This window comes from Lissotriton helveticus, chromosome 3_2 (assembly GCF_964261635.1).
Source record: "Lissotriton helveticus chromosome 3_2, aLisHel1.1, whole genome shotgun sequence".
Taxonomy (NCBI): domain Eukaryota; kingdom Metazoa; phylum Chordata; class Amphibia; order Caudata; family Salamandridae; genus Lissotriton; species Lissotriton helveticus.
The window spans coordinates 324038576-324058902 of NC_136062.1; the positions used below are offsets into that span (position 1 = coordinate 324038576).

The following is a 20327-nucleotide window of genomic DNA, read 5'->3' on the forward strand; positions in this document are numbered from 1 at the left end:
TGATATATTTCTAGCTGTAGTATGGGCAATTTATCCTAGAGGCCTTCCTATTCCAAAAGAATTCCCTGAACATTGAGTCAATTTCTATGATATATTTAGAGTTGATCTTCAAGGGTACATTTGTAAAAAGGAATATTAATTGGGGAAGAATAGACATTTTTCAAAGTGCTACGCGGCCAATTAGAGTTAAAGGTAGAAGAGTCCACTTATCTAGCGGGGCTATAATTTTATTCTGCATAGCTAAATAATTCAGACTAAATAATTGTTCTACTTGATTAGAAACGTAGATACCCAGATATCCAATCAGTTCTGCTTTCAATGTCTGAGGTTTTAAATTTGGGGGTAAAAAGTTGCAGTCAACATTCAATGTTAAAATCTCAATTTTATTTTGGTTTATTTTATATCCCCCTATTTGCTCAAATTTACTAAATTCTTCCAGACCCTGTTCCAAGTTATGTTTATCCTGGCGTAGATACAAAATGATGTCGTCGGCGAAAAGTTTTAGTTTGCCCATACCTTCAACTGGAGCTTTAATTTGAGGATTTCCGCAGATTCTTATAGCCAAGGGCTCGATAAAAATGGGGAACAATATAGGGGACATCGGGCAGCCTTGTCTGGTTCCGCGATTTATATTTACTGCCCCTATTATATCAGCATTTACTATGACTCTGGTCTGAGCACCTTGATAGATATTTCTCTGCATATTTTAAAATTTGGGCAGGGATACCAAATTTTCCCATTTCGAAAAAAAGTGCATCCCAGTTAACCAAGTCGAACGCCTTTTCAGCATCGACCATCGTAACAAGGGTTGGGATTTTGTTTCTAGTCGAATAATCATGGGCCTGGATTAGGAACACAGTATTGGAGGACATAGACCTCCCCGCAACAAACCCAGTCTGATCACAATGAATTAGAGCCTGTGCAATGGGGGTAAAGCATTGAGCCCAAACTTCCAATACAATTTTAAAATCTGCATTGAGAAGACTGATCAGCCTATATGAATTGACATTCCTCCAATGTTTCCTCCTTTTTTACAAAACTGACCAATATAGACTCTTTAAAACGCAGGGAAACACCGCCTCCCTGTTTAATTGTATTAAATAATTTTACCAAAAAGGGAGTCAATTCCTTTGAAAACGTTTTATAAAATTCAATTGGGAGCCCGCCGGCTCCACAGGCGTTTGCCCCTGCAATTGACTTCAAAACATTTACTATTTCACATTCAGATATATCAAGCTGGAGTTGTTTCGCTAGCGGTCCTGAAAGAATTATAAATTGGATCCAATCCTACCTCATATCTGGTAGCGTATAGCTGTGAATAGTGCTCTAAAAAAACTTTCAGAAATCAGGGCGGCTTCCTGTTTTGTTTTAGTTGTACCGGCAAGCATTTTGCCCACCATTTGGCTCTCCTCATACACACTCTAGAGCTGGTAATCTCTTCAATTGTAAAAAAACTCCTTCAGTTCATATTTTGCCCTTTCCAGCCAGACTCTGGCTTCCCCGGTCCCCTGGGACTATGTATTTTTCACACTCATTGCGTTATCTACTGCCTCTTGTAGTTTAATGATATTTTCTCGCCTTTGTTTAGCCTGGGTGGCTGAAAACGCGATCATCTGCCCACGAAGCGCTGCCTTAAACCCTTCCCTGAAGTTTCCTGCTGTATTGTCATTTATTTTTAAGAACTCTGATAACCATTCCTTTGTATTGGCCACCCATTGAGGGTCCTGCAGGAGGAGACCATCCATCTGACATCTGGCTCTTACTCCACAATTTCCACAACGACTTTAATAAGTGAGTATTCAGAAAATGGATTTGCACCTATTTCAGTACCTGTGTAGCTCAGAGATTGTGATATTAAAAAGAAATCAATACAGGAAGCCGTATGAAATTAATTAGAGTGGCAGTTAAATGTATTCTTGGTTGGATTGGAATTACACAAGGGGTCTATTAGTAAATGTTGGTGTCATAGTGCCTGTATGACTTTTTTGGTTTTGGGTTTCAGCTCTTTTTTATTTTCATTCGTAGTATCTTTCTTTGGATCTTGAATAAAATTCAAATCCCCACCCAAAATTATCTTTCCTGGTGCCCCCCTAAGTATCTCGCTAATTTTGAGTAGGGCTGTAATATCATCTACTATTGGGCCATAGTAGTTCATAAAATTCAATGTTGTACCGTTTAGTTTAGCCTCAATCCAGATCCACCTTTCCAAGGGATCTCTCCGAATTTGACCAAACTCCCTGGAGAGACCTCCACAAAAATTGACGGCTACTCCTCTTTTAGCCAGCCCAGCTGAGGCAAAGAAAGCATGAGAAAACCATCTTGGGAGAAATAACTTTGGGGAGTTGGTTTTCAGATGAGTTTCCTGGAGAAATAAAACCTGGGGTGAAAAGGAAACTAATCATCTAATTAATGCTCCATACTTTTTGTTGTTAAGTATCCCATTGACGTTAACTGAAATAATACCTCCCTTGTTTGTCATTTTTACAGTGTGTCAACACAATACACAAATGATCCCACAGTCCTAAGAATATTTCCCAAAATGTCCCTACTACTGCTCATTTTACTGCTGCTTACAAAATACACAAATATCCCTACAGTCTAAATGATCTTTCCATTAATGCCCCTGCTACTGCTCATTTTTCTGCTGCTTCTACTGTACCCACCCCACACGCCTCTACCCCCAACCCTTGGAAACCTCCCCAGAAATGTGGTTGATCCCAAGGGTCCCGCAACCCACACCTCACCCTCCCTATTTGCGTTTGGGGTACCCTGATCCTGCACCCTAGGTGACCTACCCCACCCCCCACACAGCAGAAAACACCCAGTGGATAAAAACTCAAACATTATTCATTTCCATAGATTAGATCAAAGCAATTTCATCTCACAGTGGTAATCTCTCTCAGTAATTTCTGAGCTTCCTCTACCCGCGAGAGCATATGAAATTTGCCTTTGACCAGCACCCTTAACTTTGATTGCTATGCAATGGAAGCCTGGGCCCCTTGTGCTTTAAATAGAAACAACAGCTTTACAAATTCTTTCCGTCTGCGTGCTGCCCCTGCTGACATGTCTGGAAAAACCTGACAATTAGACCCTCGTCAATAGCAAACTGTTTCTGCTGAATTGCTTCAGTCAAGACATTTTCTTTAGTTCTATAGTCAGCAAAACTTAATAGAATTGTGCGAGGGTACTTGAAATTCGGGATGCGATGTGCGGGAACCCAATGTGCCCTGGTTATAGTTAGATCCCCAGAAAAGTCAAAAAGCACTTTTCGTTTGATGAATGTTTCAGCCCAGTGAAGAGTGTTAGTACCATCACTCCCCTCCAGCCCTCCTACGATATGAAGATTAGAGCGGCGTGAGGGGAAACAACCATTACAACGCAACTTTTACAACGAACTACCATTACAACAAAACTTTTACAACGCAAAAACTTTTACAACGCATACCATTACAACGCAGGATTTTACAACGCAAGTACCTTTACAACGCATACCATTACAACGTAAGTATTGGTAAGTATATAATTATTTTTAAAATATTATATGTTTGGGTTTTTGGGTAAAGGGGTATTTTTAGGGTTCAGGGTCAGTTTTCAGTTTTTGGGTAAAGGGGTATTTTTAGGGTTCAGGGTCAGTTTTCAGTTTTTGGGTAAAGGGGTATTTTTAGGGTTCAGGGTCAGTTTTCAGTTTTTGGGTAAAGGGGTATTTTTAGGGTTCAGGGTCAGTTTTCAGTTTTTGGGTAAAGGGGTAGTTTTAGGGTTCAGGGTCAGTTTTCAGTTTTTGGGTAAAGGGGTATTTTTAGGGTTCAGGGTCAGTTTTCAGTTTTTGGGTAAAGGGGTATTTTTAGGGTTCAGGGTCAGTTTTTAGTTTTTGGGTAAAGGGGTATTTTTAGGGTTCAGGGTCAGTTTTCAGTTTTTGGGTAAAGGGGTATTTTTAGGGTTCAGGGTCAGTTTTCAGTTTTTGGGTAAACGGGTATTTTTAGGGTTCAGGGTCAGTTTTCAGTTTTTGGGTAAAGTGGTATTTTTAGGGTTCAGGGTCAGTTTTGGGTTTTTGGGTAAAGGGGTATTTTTAGGGTTCAGGGTCAGTTTTGGGTTTTTGGGTAAAGGGGTATTTTTAGGGTTCAGGGTTACTTTTGGGTTTTTGGGTAAAGGGGTATTTTTAGGGTTCAGGGACAGTTTTGGGTTTTTGGGGTACAGGGTTAATTTGTAAAAATAAATTAAAATTATATTTAAATTAAATTAATTAAATGTAATTAAATATAAATTAATTATATTTTAATAATTTAAATTAAAAAAAATTATTTTTAGGGTTCAGGGTCAGTTTTGGGTTTTTGGGGTACAGGGTTAATTTGTAAAAATAAATTAAAATTATATTTAAATTAAATTAATTAAATGTAATTAAATATAAATTAATTATATTTTAATAATTTAAATTAAAAAAATTATTTTTAGGGTTCAGGGTCAGTTTTGGGTTTTTGGGGTACAGGGTTAATTTGTAAAAATAAAATAAAATTATATTTAAATTAAATTAATTAAATGTAATTCAATAAAAATTAATTATATTTTAATAATTTACATTAAAAAAATTATTTTTAGGGTTCAGGGTCAGTTTTGGGTTTTTGGGGTACAGGATTAATTTGTAAAAATAAATTAAAATTATATTTAAATTAAATTAATTAAATAAAATTAAATACAATTTAATTATATTTTAATAATTTACAATAATTTATATTAAAAAAAATATTATATACTTACCAATATTTACGTTGTAATGGTATGCGTTGTAAAGGTACTTGCGTTGTAAAATCTTGCGTTGTAATGGTATGCGTTGTAAAAGTTTTTGCGTTGTAAAAAATTAGTTGTAATGGTAGTCGTTGTAAAAGTATGCGTTGTAACGTCATACATCCGGCGTGAGTGGTTTTCTAATTTAGTCTCTAGGACGATCTTATCTGCCATAACTTCACTGATTTTCTGAATTGTGGAGCTCATCTAATCCTCCAAGTGAGCTATCCTTGACTCAGCCTCTTTGAGCCTTGCAGGAATGCCTGAGATTGATTCCTTAATTTTTTCCAACCTGATATGGAGGATGGCTGACTCGTGTCCCTGGGATTTTTTCATTTCCCTGATCTCCAATATAAAATTGAGCAAAGTTTTCATTTCAATCTGTTGCGAATTATCCCCGGAGGATGGAAGTTCCGGTTTCTCTTGCGAGTCTTTATTCACTTTATTGCTCATTATTATTATTATTATTATTATTATTTATTGCTTGTATCGCGCCGGAATCGACCATGAGGTATCTCCGCGCTTTGCTCGCATACGTGCTGAAATATGTTGTCTAAGTGGAGTACCACAGAGTGGATTATGCTTCCTCAAACAGAAAAGTTTTTAAAGCTTTCCTAAAACACAAATGGTTGTCATTGTGTCTTAGGTCAGATGGAAGCTTGTTCCACATGGTAGGGCCTATAAATGATAGGGCACGTCCACCTTGTCTGACTTTTTTTATAGTGGGGATTTCCAGCAGACACTGGTTGCTGGAACGTAAAAGGCGTTCAGGTTTGTATATCTGAAATTTTTGTGCCAAATATCTAGGGCCTTGCCCATAAAGGCATTTGTGCACTGAGCAGCAGATTTTAAATCTAACACGTTGTTGTATGGGCAACCAGTGAAGGTATCTTAACAGGGGTTTGGACGGGGTTCTTGCAGGAGCATTTAGAATTAGTCTGGCCGCCGTATTTTGGACTACCTGCAAACGATTAAGCGCCTCCTCATTTGCTGATATGAGGAGGCCGTTGCAGTAGTCTAAGCGGCTTATCACCAGGGCCTGTACAAGAGTCTTCCTGTGGATGTCAGGCAGCAGTGGGAAGACTCGCCTTAGCTGGCCAATTGTTCTAAAACAAGCTCCTGTGACATAATTAGCATGCTCCTTTAAGCTCAAATTTTGATCAAATTTCACCCCCAAGTTCTTAACAGTAGGCTTTGGGCATGGGACAGGGCCAAGATCTAAAGGTCACCAATCGGGAGACCAGAGCATGCTAGCTTTCCCAAAAAGCATTACCTCCGTCTTCCCGACATTACACTGGAGGCAGTTGGTAGCCATCCAGTTGGATACTGCTCTCATGCCCTCGGCAAAATTGTTCTTCACATCAGGCGTAAGAGAGTTGAAAGGAAAAAGCAGCTGGGTGTCATCAGCGTATGACACTGGAGTGAACCCAAACCTTCTCACAATCTCTGCAAGGGGGGCCACATACACATTAAATAATGTGGGGCTTAGGCATGAGCCCTGTGGCACCCCCTTGGTGAGTACCCTCGAGATGGAACGATAGGGTCCCACGCTGACAGATTGTGAGCGGCCGGAGAGAAAACTCTCCAACCAGGACAGTGCCAATCCTCCAATACCCACTCTCTGCAATCGGCTGAGAAGAATCTCATGAGACACAGTATCAAAAGCGGCCGACAGGTCTAACAGCACCAGAATCATCGATCCTCCTCTATCCTGTGACATCGTGATGTTATCTGTCACGGAGAGGAGTGCTGACTCTGTGCTGTAGTTGGGCCTGAACCCAGATTGTGACGGGTCCAGGCCCCCTGTCGCCTCTATGAACCTGGAAACATGGATGTTTACATGCTTCTCGGCCAATTTACTTAAAAAAGGTAAGAGAGAGATGGGGCGGAGGTTGGAGAGTTCTGTCCATGGTAAGGCCGTGTTCTTCCGTATTGGGTTCACAACTGCCTCCTTCCACTGCCGAGGGAGCTGACCTTCTTTAAAGGAGAGGTTAAGAATCTTTTGAATTGTGGGGCCGAGTATATTGTTCAAGGTGACAGTTAGCTTAGCTGGTATCAAATCAAGAGGGGATCCTGTTTTCATGTTGTTTATTAGTGTCTGAATATCACTGTAACTAACCTCAGGGAAGGTAAGTAAGGTACCTCTGGATGTATCGGGGTGAGTCATGCTGGAATGCTCCAGGTCCCTGGGGCATTGAGCAGTGATGATTTTTTTATAAATTGTCTCAATTTTATCCTCGAAAAATTGAGAGATGTTATTACACAAAACTTGTGTAAATTCGTCTGGACTTTCACATGCAGTTGGTTTAGTGAAAGTATCCAAGATTTTATACAGCTCTCTGGAGGAGTTGGCAGCTTCAGCTAACTGCACAATAATGCTGTTCTTTCTTGCCTGCTTAATGCTTTTATAATAGGCAGACATAGCTTTTTGGTAGTTGATCTTATTTTCACTGGTATGGGTTTTCCTCCAGAGTTGTTCCAGCTTCCTACACCCTTGCTTTTCTAGTTTTAAGGATTCCGTGTACCATACCTCTCTCTTGGCCGCAGAAGGTTGTTTAATTGTTTTTTGTGGCGCCAAATGATTCAACATGTCAGATAGAGTGACATCAAATTTAGACAAGGCTGACCCAATGTCATCAGAATCCAGTATTACAGGCTCATTCCAGACTTCTTCTACTGTTTCTAAAGTGATCTTGTGCCAGGGCCTTCGTTTAATGGTCGGGACGGTAGGGGGTTTATTTGGTTTATTTAGACCTTTGAGGATGAATTCAAGCATACTATGGTCTGACCAAATAACTGCTTTAGGATGATGACAATATACCGAAGTGCAATTAGTAAATATTAGGTCCAATGTATGGCCGCCTTTGTGAGTGGGCCCACTATTCTGCAGCTCGAGACCCAATAAAGCCAGGTCGGACATTAAGGTCTTTGTCTCTGGATGGTCTACATTGTCCACATGAAAGTTAAAGTCTCCCAATAAAATGAACTTTTCTTTAACTTTCATATGTTGTGCCAGTATTTCCATCAGCGCTAAGGTGAAGCCGGCATTGGGTCCAGGGGGGCGATAAACTAAGGCACCCTTCCAGTGCTCCTTAGGTCCTATCACAATTTTAAAAATCATAACTTCCATAGCAGGCTGATTGATCTGTTCTATGACCATCACTTTGAGATGTTCTTTATGTATAATGGCGATACCACCACCGATTTTCTCAGGACGATCTTGTCTTAGAATTTTATACCCAGTGGGAATCCCCAATGTGATGGAAGGGGTAGTATGCGGTTTTAGCCACGTTTCAGTAAGGAAGCTGATTTCAGGTTTAAGGGTATGGATAAGATCCCATATTTGTAGGTGATGTTGCGGTAGGGAGCGGACATTTAGCAGGAAGCTTTTCCAGCCTTTCATCATAGAAGTGTTCTCCCTAACATAACCCCTGATAATTGAAGTATGTGTAGCCTGAAACCTACATATAGCACATGAAAAATTCCTTCTGGACTTGGCCAACAGGTACTAATACATCTCTCCACCCCCTGAGGCTGCAGATTTAATAAAACTTGGGAGGAGTACCTGAGTCGTGTGGCTTGCAAAGATTCCATAACCATAAGAGAAGAGTAAGAGGCCCCTGGCCCCGTTCTGGCATTTAAGTTGGTAAATCCAAGCCCTTTTCTGTGAATGCGCCAGATGTTTCCTGGACTTGCTGCAAGCTTTCTAGCTGTTGTTTTGAGATGTTTTCTGCAATGGAGGACCGATCTACTAAGGCGTGTGCGCTTTCCTGACAAGGTGATACGTTCCCTTCCGCTGAGTTGGATGGAGCTGAGGGTATTAGAGCTAAAGGTACGGCCTCGAGAGGACGAGAAATGTGCAGCCCTTCAAAAGAATTGATTGTTATGTCCTCCTCCAGTGTTGCTTGCGGAACTGAGCTTGCCAGTGAAGGGACTTGGATTGCAGGGGGCTGAATGGGCATATTGCTCTTTTTGGCAGACAATGGGAAGTCCTTCCAACGTTTTAGCTCTGCCTTATAACATCCTGGCGTACGTTCACCGGTCTGTCCCTCCATAGCCTCATGAGTTCCGTCGGTTACAGAGATGGGGTCTTCCCCCCCCTTGTGGTAGCACAGATTGCGGCTCAAATGGTTCTTCTGTAGAGCTCGAGTTTAGTCCAGAACGGTTTATGATGCCTGTTTTTTTTGCCGAGGCTGATGCCCCCTTAGCTTGCAATTGACATTTTTTAGCTTTCATTCCAGTTGCTGCATCAACCCTTGCTACAGCGTTGGATTGCTTCAAATGTCTTCTCATGCTGCTTTATAACCTTTTAAAGTTCCCAACTGCCTGCCCGATAGCCAAATGTCAAATATCAATCAAAGTCTTAATCGCCACCCTGCCTTCACAGCTCTTTTGTTGCTGCCGCACGCTGTCAGCTACTACGACGAGCTCCAGTTCACTCCAGTTAACTCCAAATTAACTCCTTTGAAGCACTTTGGAGTGCTCCCACCCATGGCGTCAATCTCTCTGTCTGTTGCTGCTGTTACAATACCAGCCGGCTGATACCTAGGATGATTCTCAGGCTTACACCTTGAATGGCCCCAGTTAACGAGGAGTCCCGGCTGGATGTCCCACTACCTGTTCTCTCCAGCATCCACACTTGCGTCTGTCCAAATACTGTGACCCGGTGTGCTCCCTTCCATGCCCTTCAATGCAAGAAAAACTGCCAAGACCAAGCAGTGCAGCACTTCCACCAATAGATCGCCACCAAATACTCCAGATACACCTGACAACAGCGCCTGCATGTATCTTTTTTTAGGCCCACTCTTACCGACCGCCCATGGTTTCTCACGCTAAACTCAATTTACCAATTCCAGTAGACTGGGTTTAGCGTGAGAAAACTGTGTCCTTTTAAACTAGGCGCGAGGAAGGAGAAATACTTAAATTTTTCCTTCCTTTTCTGACTTTGTATGCGTGCTGCACTGCGTAGCACACATACAAAGTGGGAAAAGCTTTTCCTTGTGTCTAAACGTAGTATTTTGTAGAGGAAGGATATCCTTCTTGTGCAAAACCTATGCTGGAGTCACACACACACCCTAGCGCTATGGCGCTAAGGTTTGTGGGTGGCGCATGGCAGCTGTAATCAGCCCTGGTGCAAGGGAAAGGGGAGGAGAGAGCCATATCTTTGAAAATATGCCGCTCTCCTGCTCCCTCTCTGTCGCACAATGCAGCAAAACCTCACAGGGGCTGCGCTGCGCAGCTTTGCGTGGAAATTTGGTATATCTCCCCCTTAAAGTTTATTGGTCATGCTCTTTGTTACAGTTTAACTTGTGGACCATTTGCTATCAGATTTGAAGATTTCTTCTGTAGAGCTTGTCTTAAAGGAAGAACTACTGGTCTCTGGATTAAACTTCTGGATGTACCATTTAAAATCTATACATCCAGAGGGACTGAATATCACTGACAATACATCTTGATTACTGCATATCTCAAGAGATCTCAAGACTGCATTAATGCCACATTCCAAATATCTTCACTCATGATGCTTTTTGAAAATCCAGCGATGTCAGCTGTGCAACTACTGAGCGGATAATGTTGTACTACTAGTTGTAACGGAAATATAATTGTGTACGCTGTTTTGTGCATCTTTATGAGTCCATTATTACTTTGAAGTGGTCCATATGCATACGAAAAGGCATTTTATTAGGCATTTGTGTAAACAAGATTTACATATATGTATCCTACCTTAATGTCCCACTGAAAGCACATGCCACAAATAACCCAGGAAGTCCTGGCATTTTTGTAAACACATCCATAACGTAGTAAGGCAACAGCTAGAAAACAGTTTAAAAATATTTTGTATTATTATCAAGATATAGATTTTATTCAAATGAGCTACTGTCGTTAGGAAACTCTTTAGTGCACAGAATCCTATTTTGAAACAGACATTCCTGTTAAAAATTTAGATTCTATATTGTAAAAATAATGTTTGGAAATTGATGCTATACATTATAAAGGTATTGCATGCATTTCATCATAGACTCTCCCATAAACCAAGTAAGGTTTGTAGTCCCTTTAAGGAAAGTGCTAAAAAGTACCTGGTCAGGAGCTGATATAAAACCTGCCGTCCAAGGGTCGCAGCTTCTGAAATGTGCATACATCAGAAGACCAGAAAATACTGCACAGATTAGGATTATCCAGAGCCCTAATAAATTTAAGTACAGGGCTCTAAAGGGAGAGGAAGACAAAAAAAAAAAAATTAACCCAGAAATAAATAATGGATTAAACATGGTGATAAAATGCTATGAATCAGCAATATGCCAAGGATTAATTCTTTCCTACATTTATATATACGTGAAAGTAGAAATACTAGCCATAGGGTCAGACCAGGATTGTGCAAAGTGTATTTACATAAGCACAAACTTGTTACTGTATTGTATATTTTTGATAAACACATAACGTTTCTCATGTTAGAGACTTTGAGCTACATTACGGTGTCTGACAGAAAGCCTCCGTCCGACAGTCGTTACGTCCTAGACCGTGTCGGAATCCTTCCTCCCGACCGATTATGATGTTCGCAGTTGGATTGTAAACCATGTGGTCCTTCCAAATCAGTTCCAACTGGCTCTTGAAGAAGTCGTGGTGATCAGAACAGCATCATGCAGCTCCACAGACACCATTTGCGACCGACCAATTACTATGTCTATTTCCAACAGCTTTCCGAGCCGGCCTGTCCGACACAATAAGACTGTTGGAAAGTGACTTTTGGGGGCCCCTAACAGGGCCCGTTTCACCCTTTGGCCTCCAGTTGGGGGCCATGGGGGTACCCTGTAAAACCCTGCAATGTGCGGCTGGCACCGTGTCATACACACACACCCAATTTCCCCATAGGAGCCTATATTGTTGGTCAGAACACAGGCTCCCAATGGGGCTGAGCGCGAGTCGATCAGTTCCTGAATCGGAGACGTGTGGGGTGAGAACTTTCTGCCCAACTTAGTAATGAGGCCCTTTGTTCCAGCAGACAGAATCTTCAGAGAATTAGGAAACTATATGTGTCCTATAGCCATATGCTCTGTGATACCAGGATCTTTTGACAGAAACTTGATGGAGAACTAGTAATTTCACAATTTTTTTTATATAGTTGTGAATATGTCAAGAATGTTTACCATATGACTGACTGCACAGTGGACAGTTAGAAGAAAAGATATGGTGTAATATTTACTTGAGAGCATATGCTGAAAAAGGGCTCTTGCTACAAAAAATATATAATACATACGTGTGTGTGTGTGCATGTAGCATGATCAAGCTACAAAGCAATGGAGTGCTGTACAAGACAGGGATGTTATGCTATGTTATGTGTATTGGTAACACACACTTTAACCAGGCAGGTGAGAGTCTAGCTATGCCTCTACGTCAGTGAGCCAGGTCTTCAGCTCCTTGTGGAACTTGAGAAGTGAGGAGGAAGCTCTGATGTGTAGTGGTAAGTTAATCCACACTTTGCAGGCAATATCAGAGAAGGCCCGACCTCTGCATCTGGGTATGCGTATGTGTGGGATGGTGAAAGTAGGAATCCGGGCAAGTGGGGTGTCTGGATGGTTTGTGAAAGGAAAATCGAATATTCAGGTATGCTGAAAAAGTGTTGTGAAGTGCTTGAAGGTGTGAGTGAGGAGTTTGAACTGTGCATGCTTGCAAATCTGGTGCCAGAGGAGCTCCTTGAGGTGCAGCTAAATGTGTGTGCTGCATGGGAGGTTGAGAGTGATTATAGCTGGTGAGTTCTGAATTGTTTGCAGTTGTCTGGCGAGTTGATTGCAGATTCAGAGGAGGACAGAGTTTCCGTAGTCCAGCCGCTAGTGACGAGGGCATGTATGTCGGTTTTGCAAGTGCTGCTTGGGAGCCATTTGAAGATTTTCCTCAGCATCTTCAGTTTGTGGTAACAGGAGTCTGTGACTTCATTGACTTGGGCAGTCACTTCACATTTGCAGTCAATGATTATCCAGAGATTCTTGGCCTGGGTGGGAGGGGTGGGTGTGAGTCCTAGTTAAGACAGCCAATAGGTGGAGTCTCACAGGGGCCGATTCACAGAACTAGTCTGAGATAAAATCCTAAACGTACTACTTTTGGTATTCACAAAAGGCATTTAGTAGTAGTAAAGTTAGGACTCCTAACTTTACTACTACTAAGCTAAACTAACTACTTTTGGTATGCACACAAGGCATTTAGTAGGAGTAAAGTTAGGACTCCTATAATACAAACACACTCAAGCATCTCACTGCAATAACGTGTAATTCTCCTTGGAAAAACGTTCAGTGAGATCATTGTTCCCTTTTATTATAATGAGAGAGTAAAGGACAGCTCTTTAAATTCTTGCACCACAAAACTGATGCAAACCAGCACAAAATGTTTTTCTGATTTACTTTTCAATGTAAAACTTGTTTCGGGCTGGAAAGCAGCCTGAAAGTCTGAAAGCAGCGCAAACTATTGTGAAGCACTGCTACGCATTACTTAGCATCATGGCATTCCATGGGTGGTGCAATGGGTGTTCCCATGCAACCACCCATAGTATCTGATGCAAAGCCCTCTCTACTAACAATAGTAATTTCCGGTTTCGGACCGTAATGCGTGGATGCGGACCCGCCGCTCCGGAAACGGAAACTACTTTTTTGGGTCTTAACCTTGGAAATTCACCCAGAACACATTATTTCATACAGGAAATGTTATACAGGAAGTGGGAGACAGGAAATACACCACAGAAAGTTGTTGGAAGCCATTTTGTTTTCATTCTGAGTCATCCTCTATCACAGATCCGATCCTCTGCCATCCTGCTGCTCTCATTCAACCTATTTTCCCCAAAATGGCTGAGGGTTATGAGGAGAAAGCACCCCTTTCACAGAAAGGGAATTAGACATCTTGGTAGAGGGGGTACTGGCCAAATATCCTCAGCTATATGGGGACCCTGAATACCAGCTGAGCACTGCAACCGGGCCAGGCTATGGGCCAACATCGGTGAGCGCTGCAGTGCAGTGGGAGTCCACACAGGGAGTGCTAGGGCATGCTGCAAGCGCTGGGAGGACCTAAAACGCTGGTCCCGGCACAAGGATGAGGAGCTGGTGGGCCAGTCTTCCCAGCACCATGTGCATCATCCTCACCTCTCCCCACTGTACAGGAGGGTCCTGTGAGCAGCTTGGCCGACCCGCCATGCTCAGCTGGAGGAGCATGAGCAGCAGAGATCTGGTAAGTGCATACTATGCATAATATGTCTGGGAGTATGATGTGATTGAAGACAGTGCTATACCATTGTGTGTTCCGTGCCTCAATTCACCTATACCATGTGCATACAGCAGTAATCAAGAATAAAAAGGCACACTGTGGTATATAGACTGTACAGGGAAGAGTGCATTTTGGGAGTTGTAGTTTCTTCCTGACAACTTAGTAAATGAGCCACACTTGTACATTTGTATCGTAATTCGCTGAGCCAGCACCAATACCAGTGAACCAAGGAAATAATAACTGATGTGTGCATTGGATGAGCAATGGTACAGACACTGTCCAGTGTGTGTAGGCAGGCCAAATGGTATTGGATGCTGTGACTTGCATTGTATTTGTTGAGTTTGGGTTCTAATTGAGACAGATCATCATGTGCCATGGAGTCAAGACATACTTTGATATCCTTGCCTCACTCCTAAGTGTTTCTAAATTTGCAGAGTGTGTCCACTGACACACGTCTTACCCTCAGTGGCTTGTATGCCATTTCACATGTACAGGTAGCTGTCAAGACGACACACCACTGGTCACCAGTGTACTGCACTACCTTATCAGACACCAACGTCAATATGTGGCACTGGATTGTCAGATTTTGAGAGGGGTCATCAAAAGGCTAGACTCACAATGTAGCAACACAATAGCCCAGATTGCATTTGTCTTGTCCCATACAATGCTATACAGCAGATGACATTTGTCCAAAAGTCAAAGAGCTGCGACTATATATCAATGGGCTATTTTGATTAAATCTGCACTCCCTCTCTGTTCCCCTATAGTGGACTGGTTTTGGAACTTGCACATGTAGCAGTGACAGGACACACCGATCACAAGAATGCCAAAGTTGAGGGTTGGCCAATACTGTTGTGTAAGCCACAAATATTCATGTGCGATGTCCATGTCAGACTCAATTCAGGAGATGACAGTAAACATACACATACTGTAAGCACATAAACATTGACAACTGTATAGTGTGGTCAGAGGAAAGCAAAGTCTGACCTTGGTTCATCTATGTATTTCTCGCTGTCCTGAATAAAACAACCACTACATCATGATTTTGCCAACATTTCAGCAGGCACAGCTGGCCAAATGGCCGAACAGCAGGACCAGGTCCGGAGCGGGAGGCCATCAGTGCGCAGGCGGCTACAAACTCTTTTGACCAGTGAGGAAGAAGAGGATTAGGAGGGACCCTCAACATCTGGAGGCAAGGGGACTGCGCCCACCTGGACTGACAAGGAACACAGATCTGGTGCTACAGCCTGGGTGGAGGCTGTGAACATTGAAGTGGGGGGGGAGAATCCGATACCTCTGGCCATGGGGTGGTGGAGTGCTACTCATCCCCAGACCATTCACCTGTGGGTTTGGGCAGGACAATACCCAACCAGGGCCTGCCATCAGCACCTCCCAAACTCCAGAGACCCCCATTCCATTGGGGTCTCCAGCTGCATCCCCTGCAATCAGTTCCTCTAATCATTGCTGCCTGCTTGACCCGAACATCGGCTCCGGACCTGAGGCACCACATCCCTCCACTCCCACCCAGGCCCCTCCCTGTGTTGTTCCTCCTATGGCTGTCCCAGAGGACTTGAAGTGGATGTGTGAGGGTCAGCCAGACATGTCTGCTTGCATCATGCTGCAGACGTGTCTGGAGATACGCATGATGTGAGCAGACCTTGTCAGAAGTCTGGCCACCCTCATCACCAGTGTCAATTCCCTGGCCACAGCCATGTCGTCTGTTGTCTCCCAACTCCCAACTCCCTTCCCATTCCACCGTCAATGTCTCCCCCAGTCCGTTGGCCCACACTGTTTCCCCGTACCTCTCGTGTCTCCCAAACCCATGTGGTGCCTGTTCCTGCACCGACCAGCAGTGTGCCTGCATCAGACTCTGAGGATCTGGACATTGTGGTGTTGGAGGATGACCAGAAGGACACTTGACTTTTGGACTGATGCAACTTTGTGGACAAACTTTTCTTTTCCCCTTGTAAATAGACTGTAATAGACTGGTTTCCCTGACGCTCCCTGGCGTGTTATATTTTTGTTGCCCAACCCCAATCCAAGTTCCCCTCTCCATCTGCATTAAAGATCATCATTTGGTTTCCTTTCTCCCTTCCAAATGGACGGTTGTTCTGATGAACCAACATAAATAAGTTTGAGGAATCCTACTTAATTTAATTTGTTTGACTTCATTGTGAATGTCTGGTACAGAAAATGGACATGTATCTGGTGAGTCATTTGTATTGCACAATATGGGTTGTTGCAATGATGGGTTACACTTGTAAGAAAACAAGTTACTTACCTGTAACTTTAGTTCCCCAGTATTGGTAACTTTCATAGATTCCCATAGCTTGTATCATTCCCCGTCGTCGGAATGGGAGTCTCGGTAACAAAAATAACATAGCAATAGATACAAAAGAGAAAGAAAAAGGCCTAGGCCTCATTCCCTTTTGTAGCATATACCCCTCTTTTTGTAAAAGAGACCAAAACTAAGGCTCAGACGATCAGAGGTGCCTCACTCCATATAACCCTCCTGAAGGCACCTCAGAGCCTCAGATTTTCATAGCCGTTGTGTAACAGTAACCACATCTTCTGTAGGTTGAGCTTTCCCAGGGGAGGAGGGTGGGCACATGGGAATCTATGAAAGTTACCAATACTTGGGAACCAAAGTTACAGGTAAGTAACTTGTTTTTTTGCCCCAGTATTGGAACTTTCATAGATTCCAATAGCTTGTATCAGAGTAGCTAGCAGTAAGAAATAAAGCACATTTTGTGACATAAAAAGAAACATGATTGCCTCTGTAACAACATGAAAGCAGAAGTAAATTATATACTGAAATAACAATTTGTATCGACAGTAAACACAAAATGTGCATAAAAAAAGGAAGGAGGGATAGTAGGGAAAGCTCACCAATTAGTGGAAGAGGTTCCTCAGGACTGCCTGGCCCACAGCTTTGTCTTCCTGTGTCAAGGGTTCCAAGCAGTAATACTTCGTAAAGGTGTGCACGCTTCTCCAAGTCGCAGCTCTGCAAATGTCTCTGATGTGTACTCCCGTGAAGAAAGCTGTAGATGAAGCCACGGATCTTGTGGAGTGTGATCTTATCCTGCTGTCCAACGGCTTGTTGAGTGGCAATATATAATAGCACTGGAAATCCATCTTGCAATACTCTGCTTTGAAAGTGGAAGGCCCTTGCAAGGACCACCAAAAGCAATGAATAATTGTGAAGATTTACTAAACCCTTTGGTGCGATCCGCTGGTGTGGAAGGTTGAGGAAAGAAAGACTTGAGAATCACTGATTCATTTAAGTGAAAGTCTGAAGGCACTTTAGGTATGAACCTCGGGTTAGTCCTCAAAATTACAGTATTTCTCTTGAATTGGAGAAAAGGTTCCTGTATTGTGAGACCTTGCAATTCCCCAATGCGTCTCGCTGATGTGAGGGCAAAGAAATGTTATGTCTGTACGATGAATTGGTTCGAAGGGATCCTTCATGAGCTGTGCGAGAACTAAATTTAAATGCCATATAGGAGGCAGAGGCCTCACTGGGGGGTAGATTTGAAACAAGCCCTTCAGAAATTGTTTAATTATTCTTGAAGACCGGAGAGAAGGTCGAGATGGCGAGCGTCTGTAGCGAGAAATCGCTGCCAAGTGAACTTTTATGGATGAATGAGCCAATCCTGTCTTAGCCAAAGACAAAAGACAAGGTAGAAGCTGATGAGGCTGAGAAGAGAAAGGGTCAATACTTTCCTTCCGGCACCAAATGCAAAATCTTTTCCATTTTAAACGGTAAGTTTTATTAGTGGAAGGAGCTCTAGCTTGAGATAGAACTTCTCTTATTTCATTTGAGATGGGAAGGTTCATTAATTCTCGCTGCTCCGGAGCCATGCAGTCATGTGTAATGACTCTGGATCTGGGTGCCAAATCTGTCCGTGGGACATCGTGAGAAGATCCGGAATCGTCTGCAAAGGAAGAGGAGGGATGAGTGACAGAAGGTGAAGTTCTGTGAACCAGAACTGTCTCGGCCACGCAGGAGCTATCAAGATTATCTTGCACGGTTCAGTTTTGATCTTCCTGATAAGCCTCAGGATCATTGGAATGAGGGGAAAGGCATACACAAATGCTCTTGACCAAGCTATCGAAAGCGCATTCCCTAATGACCTTCGATGGTGAAGCCTGCTTGCGTGAGACTGGCATTTCTTGTTGGTCGGGGTGGCAAATAGATCTATTGAGGGTTTGCCCCACCGTTGGAAAATCTCTTCCAAGACAACTTGGTTCAGTTCCCATTTGTGACTGACTGACAATAGCCTGCTGAGTGTGTCTGCCTTTTCGTTTAGGACTCCTGGTAGATGTTCTGCCTGCAGTGATATTCCGTGAAGAATATCCCATTCCCAAATCTCCTGGGCCTCCTGAGACAACGGAAGAGAACTGGTACCCCCTTCCTTGTTTATGTAGTGCATCGCCGTAGTGTTGTCCGTTCGGATGAGAACTTCCAATCCCTGCAGTCGAGGTAGAAATACTTGAAGTGCTAGCTTGATAGCCCTGAGTTCTAGGAGGTTGATGTGAAGAAGACGGTGCTGGGGCAACCAATGCCCGCTGACATGAAGATCCTGAAGCACCGCACCCCAGCCACCCAGTGACGCATCCGTTGTCACCACTTGAGGAGACTGATTGCCTATGAAGGATAGACCTTGGGAAAGGTTTTCCTGTTTTGTCCACCACAAGGCCATTCTTTTCATTGCGAAAGTAATCGTCACCTTGTCATTGAATGAGCAGTGAACCTGCCTCCACTGTTTGTCTAGCTGCTCTTGAAGAGGCCGCATCCACAATCTGCAGTGAGGGATTAGAGGGATGCATGAGGAGATCACCCCCAGAAGGGATTTGTAACAGCATACTGAAAGACACTTTCTTCTTCTCAAGAGCAGCGCCATGGTTCGCAGTTTTTCCTGCCTTTCTAAGGATGGGAAAGCCTTGCTGAGATTTGAGTCCAAGATGGCCCCCAGGAAACACGCTGTCCTGGACGGAATCAGAGATGATTTTTTCTTGTTGAGGGTAAGACCCAAATTCTGGAATAGGTTCGTACATGCGTTGACTGCTTCCCTCGCAGCCTCCCTGGACGAGGCCTTCAGCAACCAATCGTCCAGGTATGGGAAGACCTGAAAGTGATATTTCCGTAGGAAAGCTGCTACCGGTGCCAGCACCTTGGTAAAGATTCTTGGGGGAGAGAGAAGTCCGAAGAGTAAAACCCTGAATTGAAAATGGCTCTTGGCTACTGTAAATCGTAGAAACCTCCTGTGTGCAGGGTCAATGGGTATGTGAAAATACTCATCATCGAGATTGGCCATGAAATCCCCCAGATTGACGAGACGTAATATATCCTGAAGGGAAACCATCCGAAAGGATTGGGAAATGTGATAGGTGTTTAGCTCCCTGAGGTCTAAAATAGGGCGGGAATTCTCCAGCGTCTTCTTCACCAGGAAGAACCTGGAATAGAATTCTTTCCCTCTCTGAGATAAGGGAACCAGCTCCACAGCTCCCTTCAGGAGCATCTGATGAACTTCGAGCTGCAAGAGACGCAGATGTTTTGATGGAATGGCAGCAGGGGGCTTGGAAGGTGGGATTTGAGTGAATTCCAAGGTATGGCCCTTTCGAAATATGTTGAGCACCCAACGGTCTGATGTTATCTGAGACCAGTTGCGGAGGTATTGTGCCACCCTGCCTCCTACAGATGTTGTCATGGAGGCGGGCACAGAAGGCAGAGCCAGAACGCCGCTATTGCCTCTTGGATGTATCACATCCCTGGCAGTTCTGTTTCCCTCTGGTATTCGATCTAGAGAAAGTTGAGGCTTGACCTTGTTTTTGATGATAGGGCTGATGATACTGTAGCGTCGTTGATCCATATGACGAGTACCTTTGCTGCTGGTATGAGCCTCTGTATGACGTGGTACTTCTGCCCCTGGCACCCTTCAAAGGAGCTTTCCGGTACTGAAGCATACCAAGAGACCTAGCCGTCTCTGTATCCTTCTTTATCTCTTGGAGGGCATCATCTATGTGAAGGGGAGGTCCAAGATCTTATTCTGGACCTCTGGCCTGAACCACGTCGCTCTGAGCCATCTCTGGCGACAAAGTACTGCAGCTCCAGCCAAAGATCTAAAAGCTGTAGTGGCGATGTCAATGGCACAATCTATCACCTCAGCCGATGTCGCTTCCACTTCTTGCAGAATTTTCTTGGCCTCACCTTTTGCCTCCTGTGCAAGTTGATTCATATAAGGTGAAAGGTCACACCACAATTGGCAATCATACCTGCCCAATATCGCCAGAGCATTCGC

At 43.4% G+C, this 20327-nt stretch overlaps 1 protein-coding gene across 1 annotated transcript in view; it reads right to left on the reverse strand.

Moving 5' to 3' along the window:
• The window catches only part of LOC144826313 (sodium-coupled monocarboxylate transporter 2-like), a 717317-nt gene that overhangs the window by 115072 nt on the left and 581918 nt on the right, over positions 1-20327 (reverse strand). The window contains exons 7-8 of the mRNA XM_078684656.1: positions 10857-10986; positions 10504-10592 (exon numbers count right to left, since the gene is read on the reverse strand). Of these exons, the coding sequence (XP_078540782.1) occupies positions 10504-10592; positions 10857-10986 (219 nt within the window). The remainder of the gene's footprint in view (positions 1-10503; positions 10593-10856; positions 10987-20327) is intronic.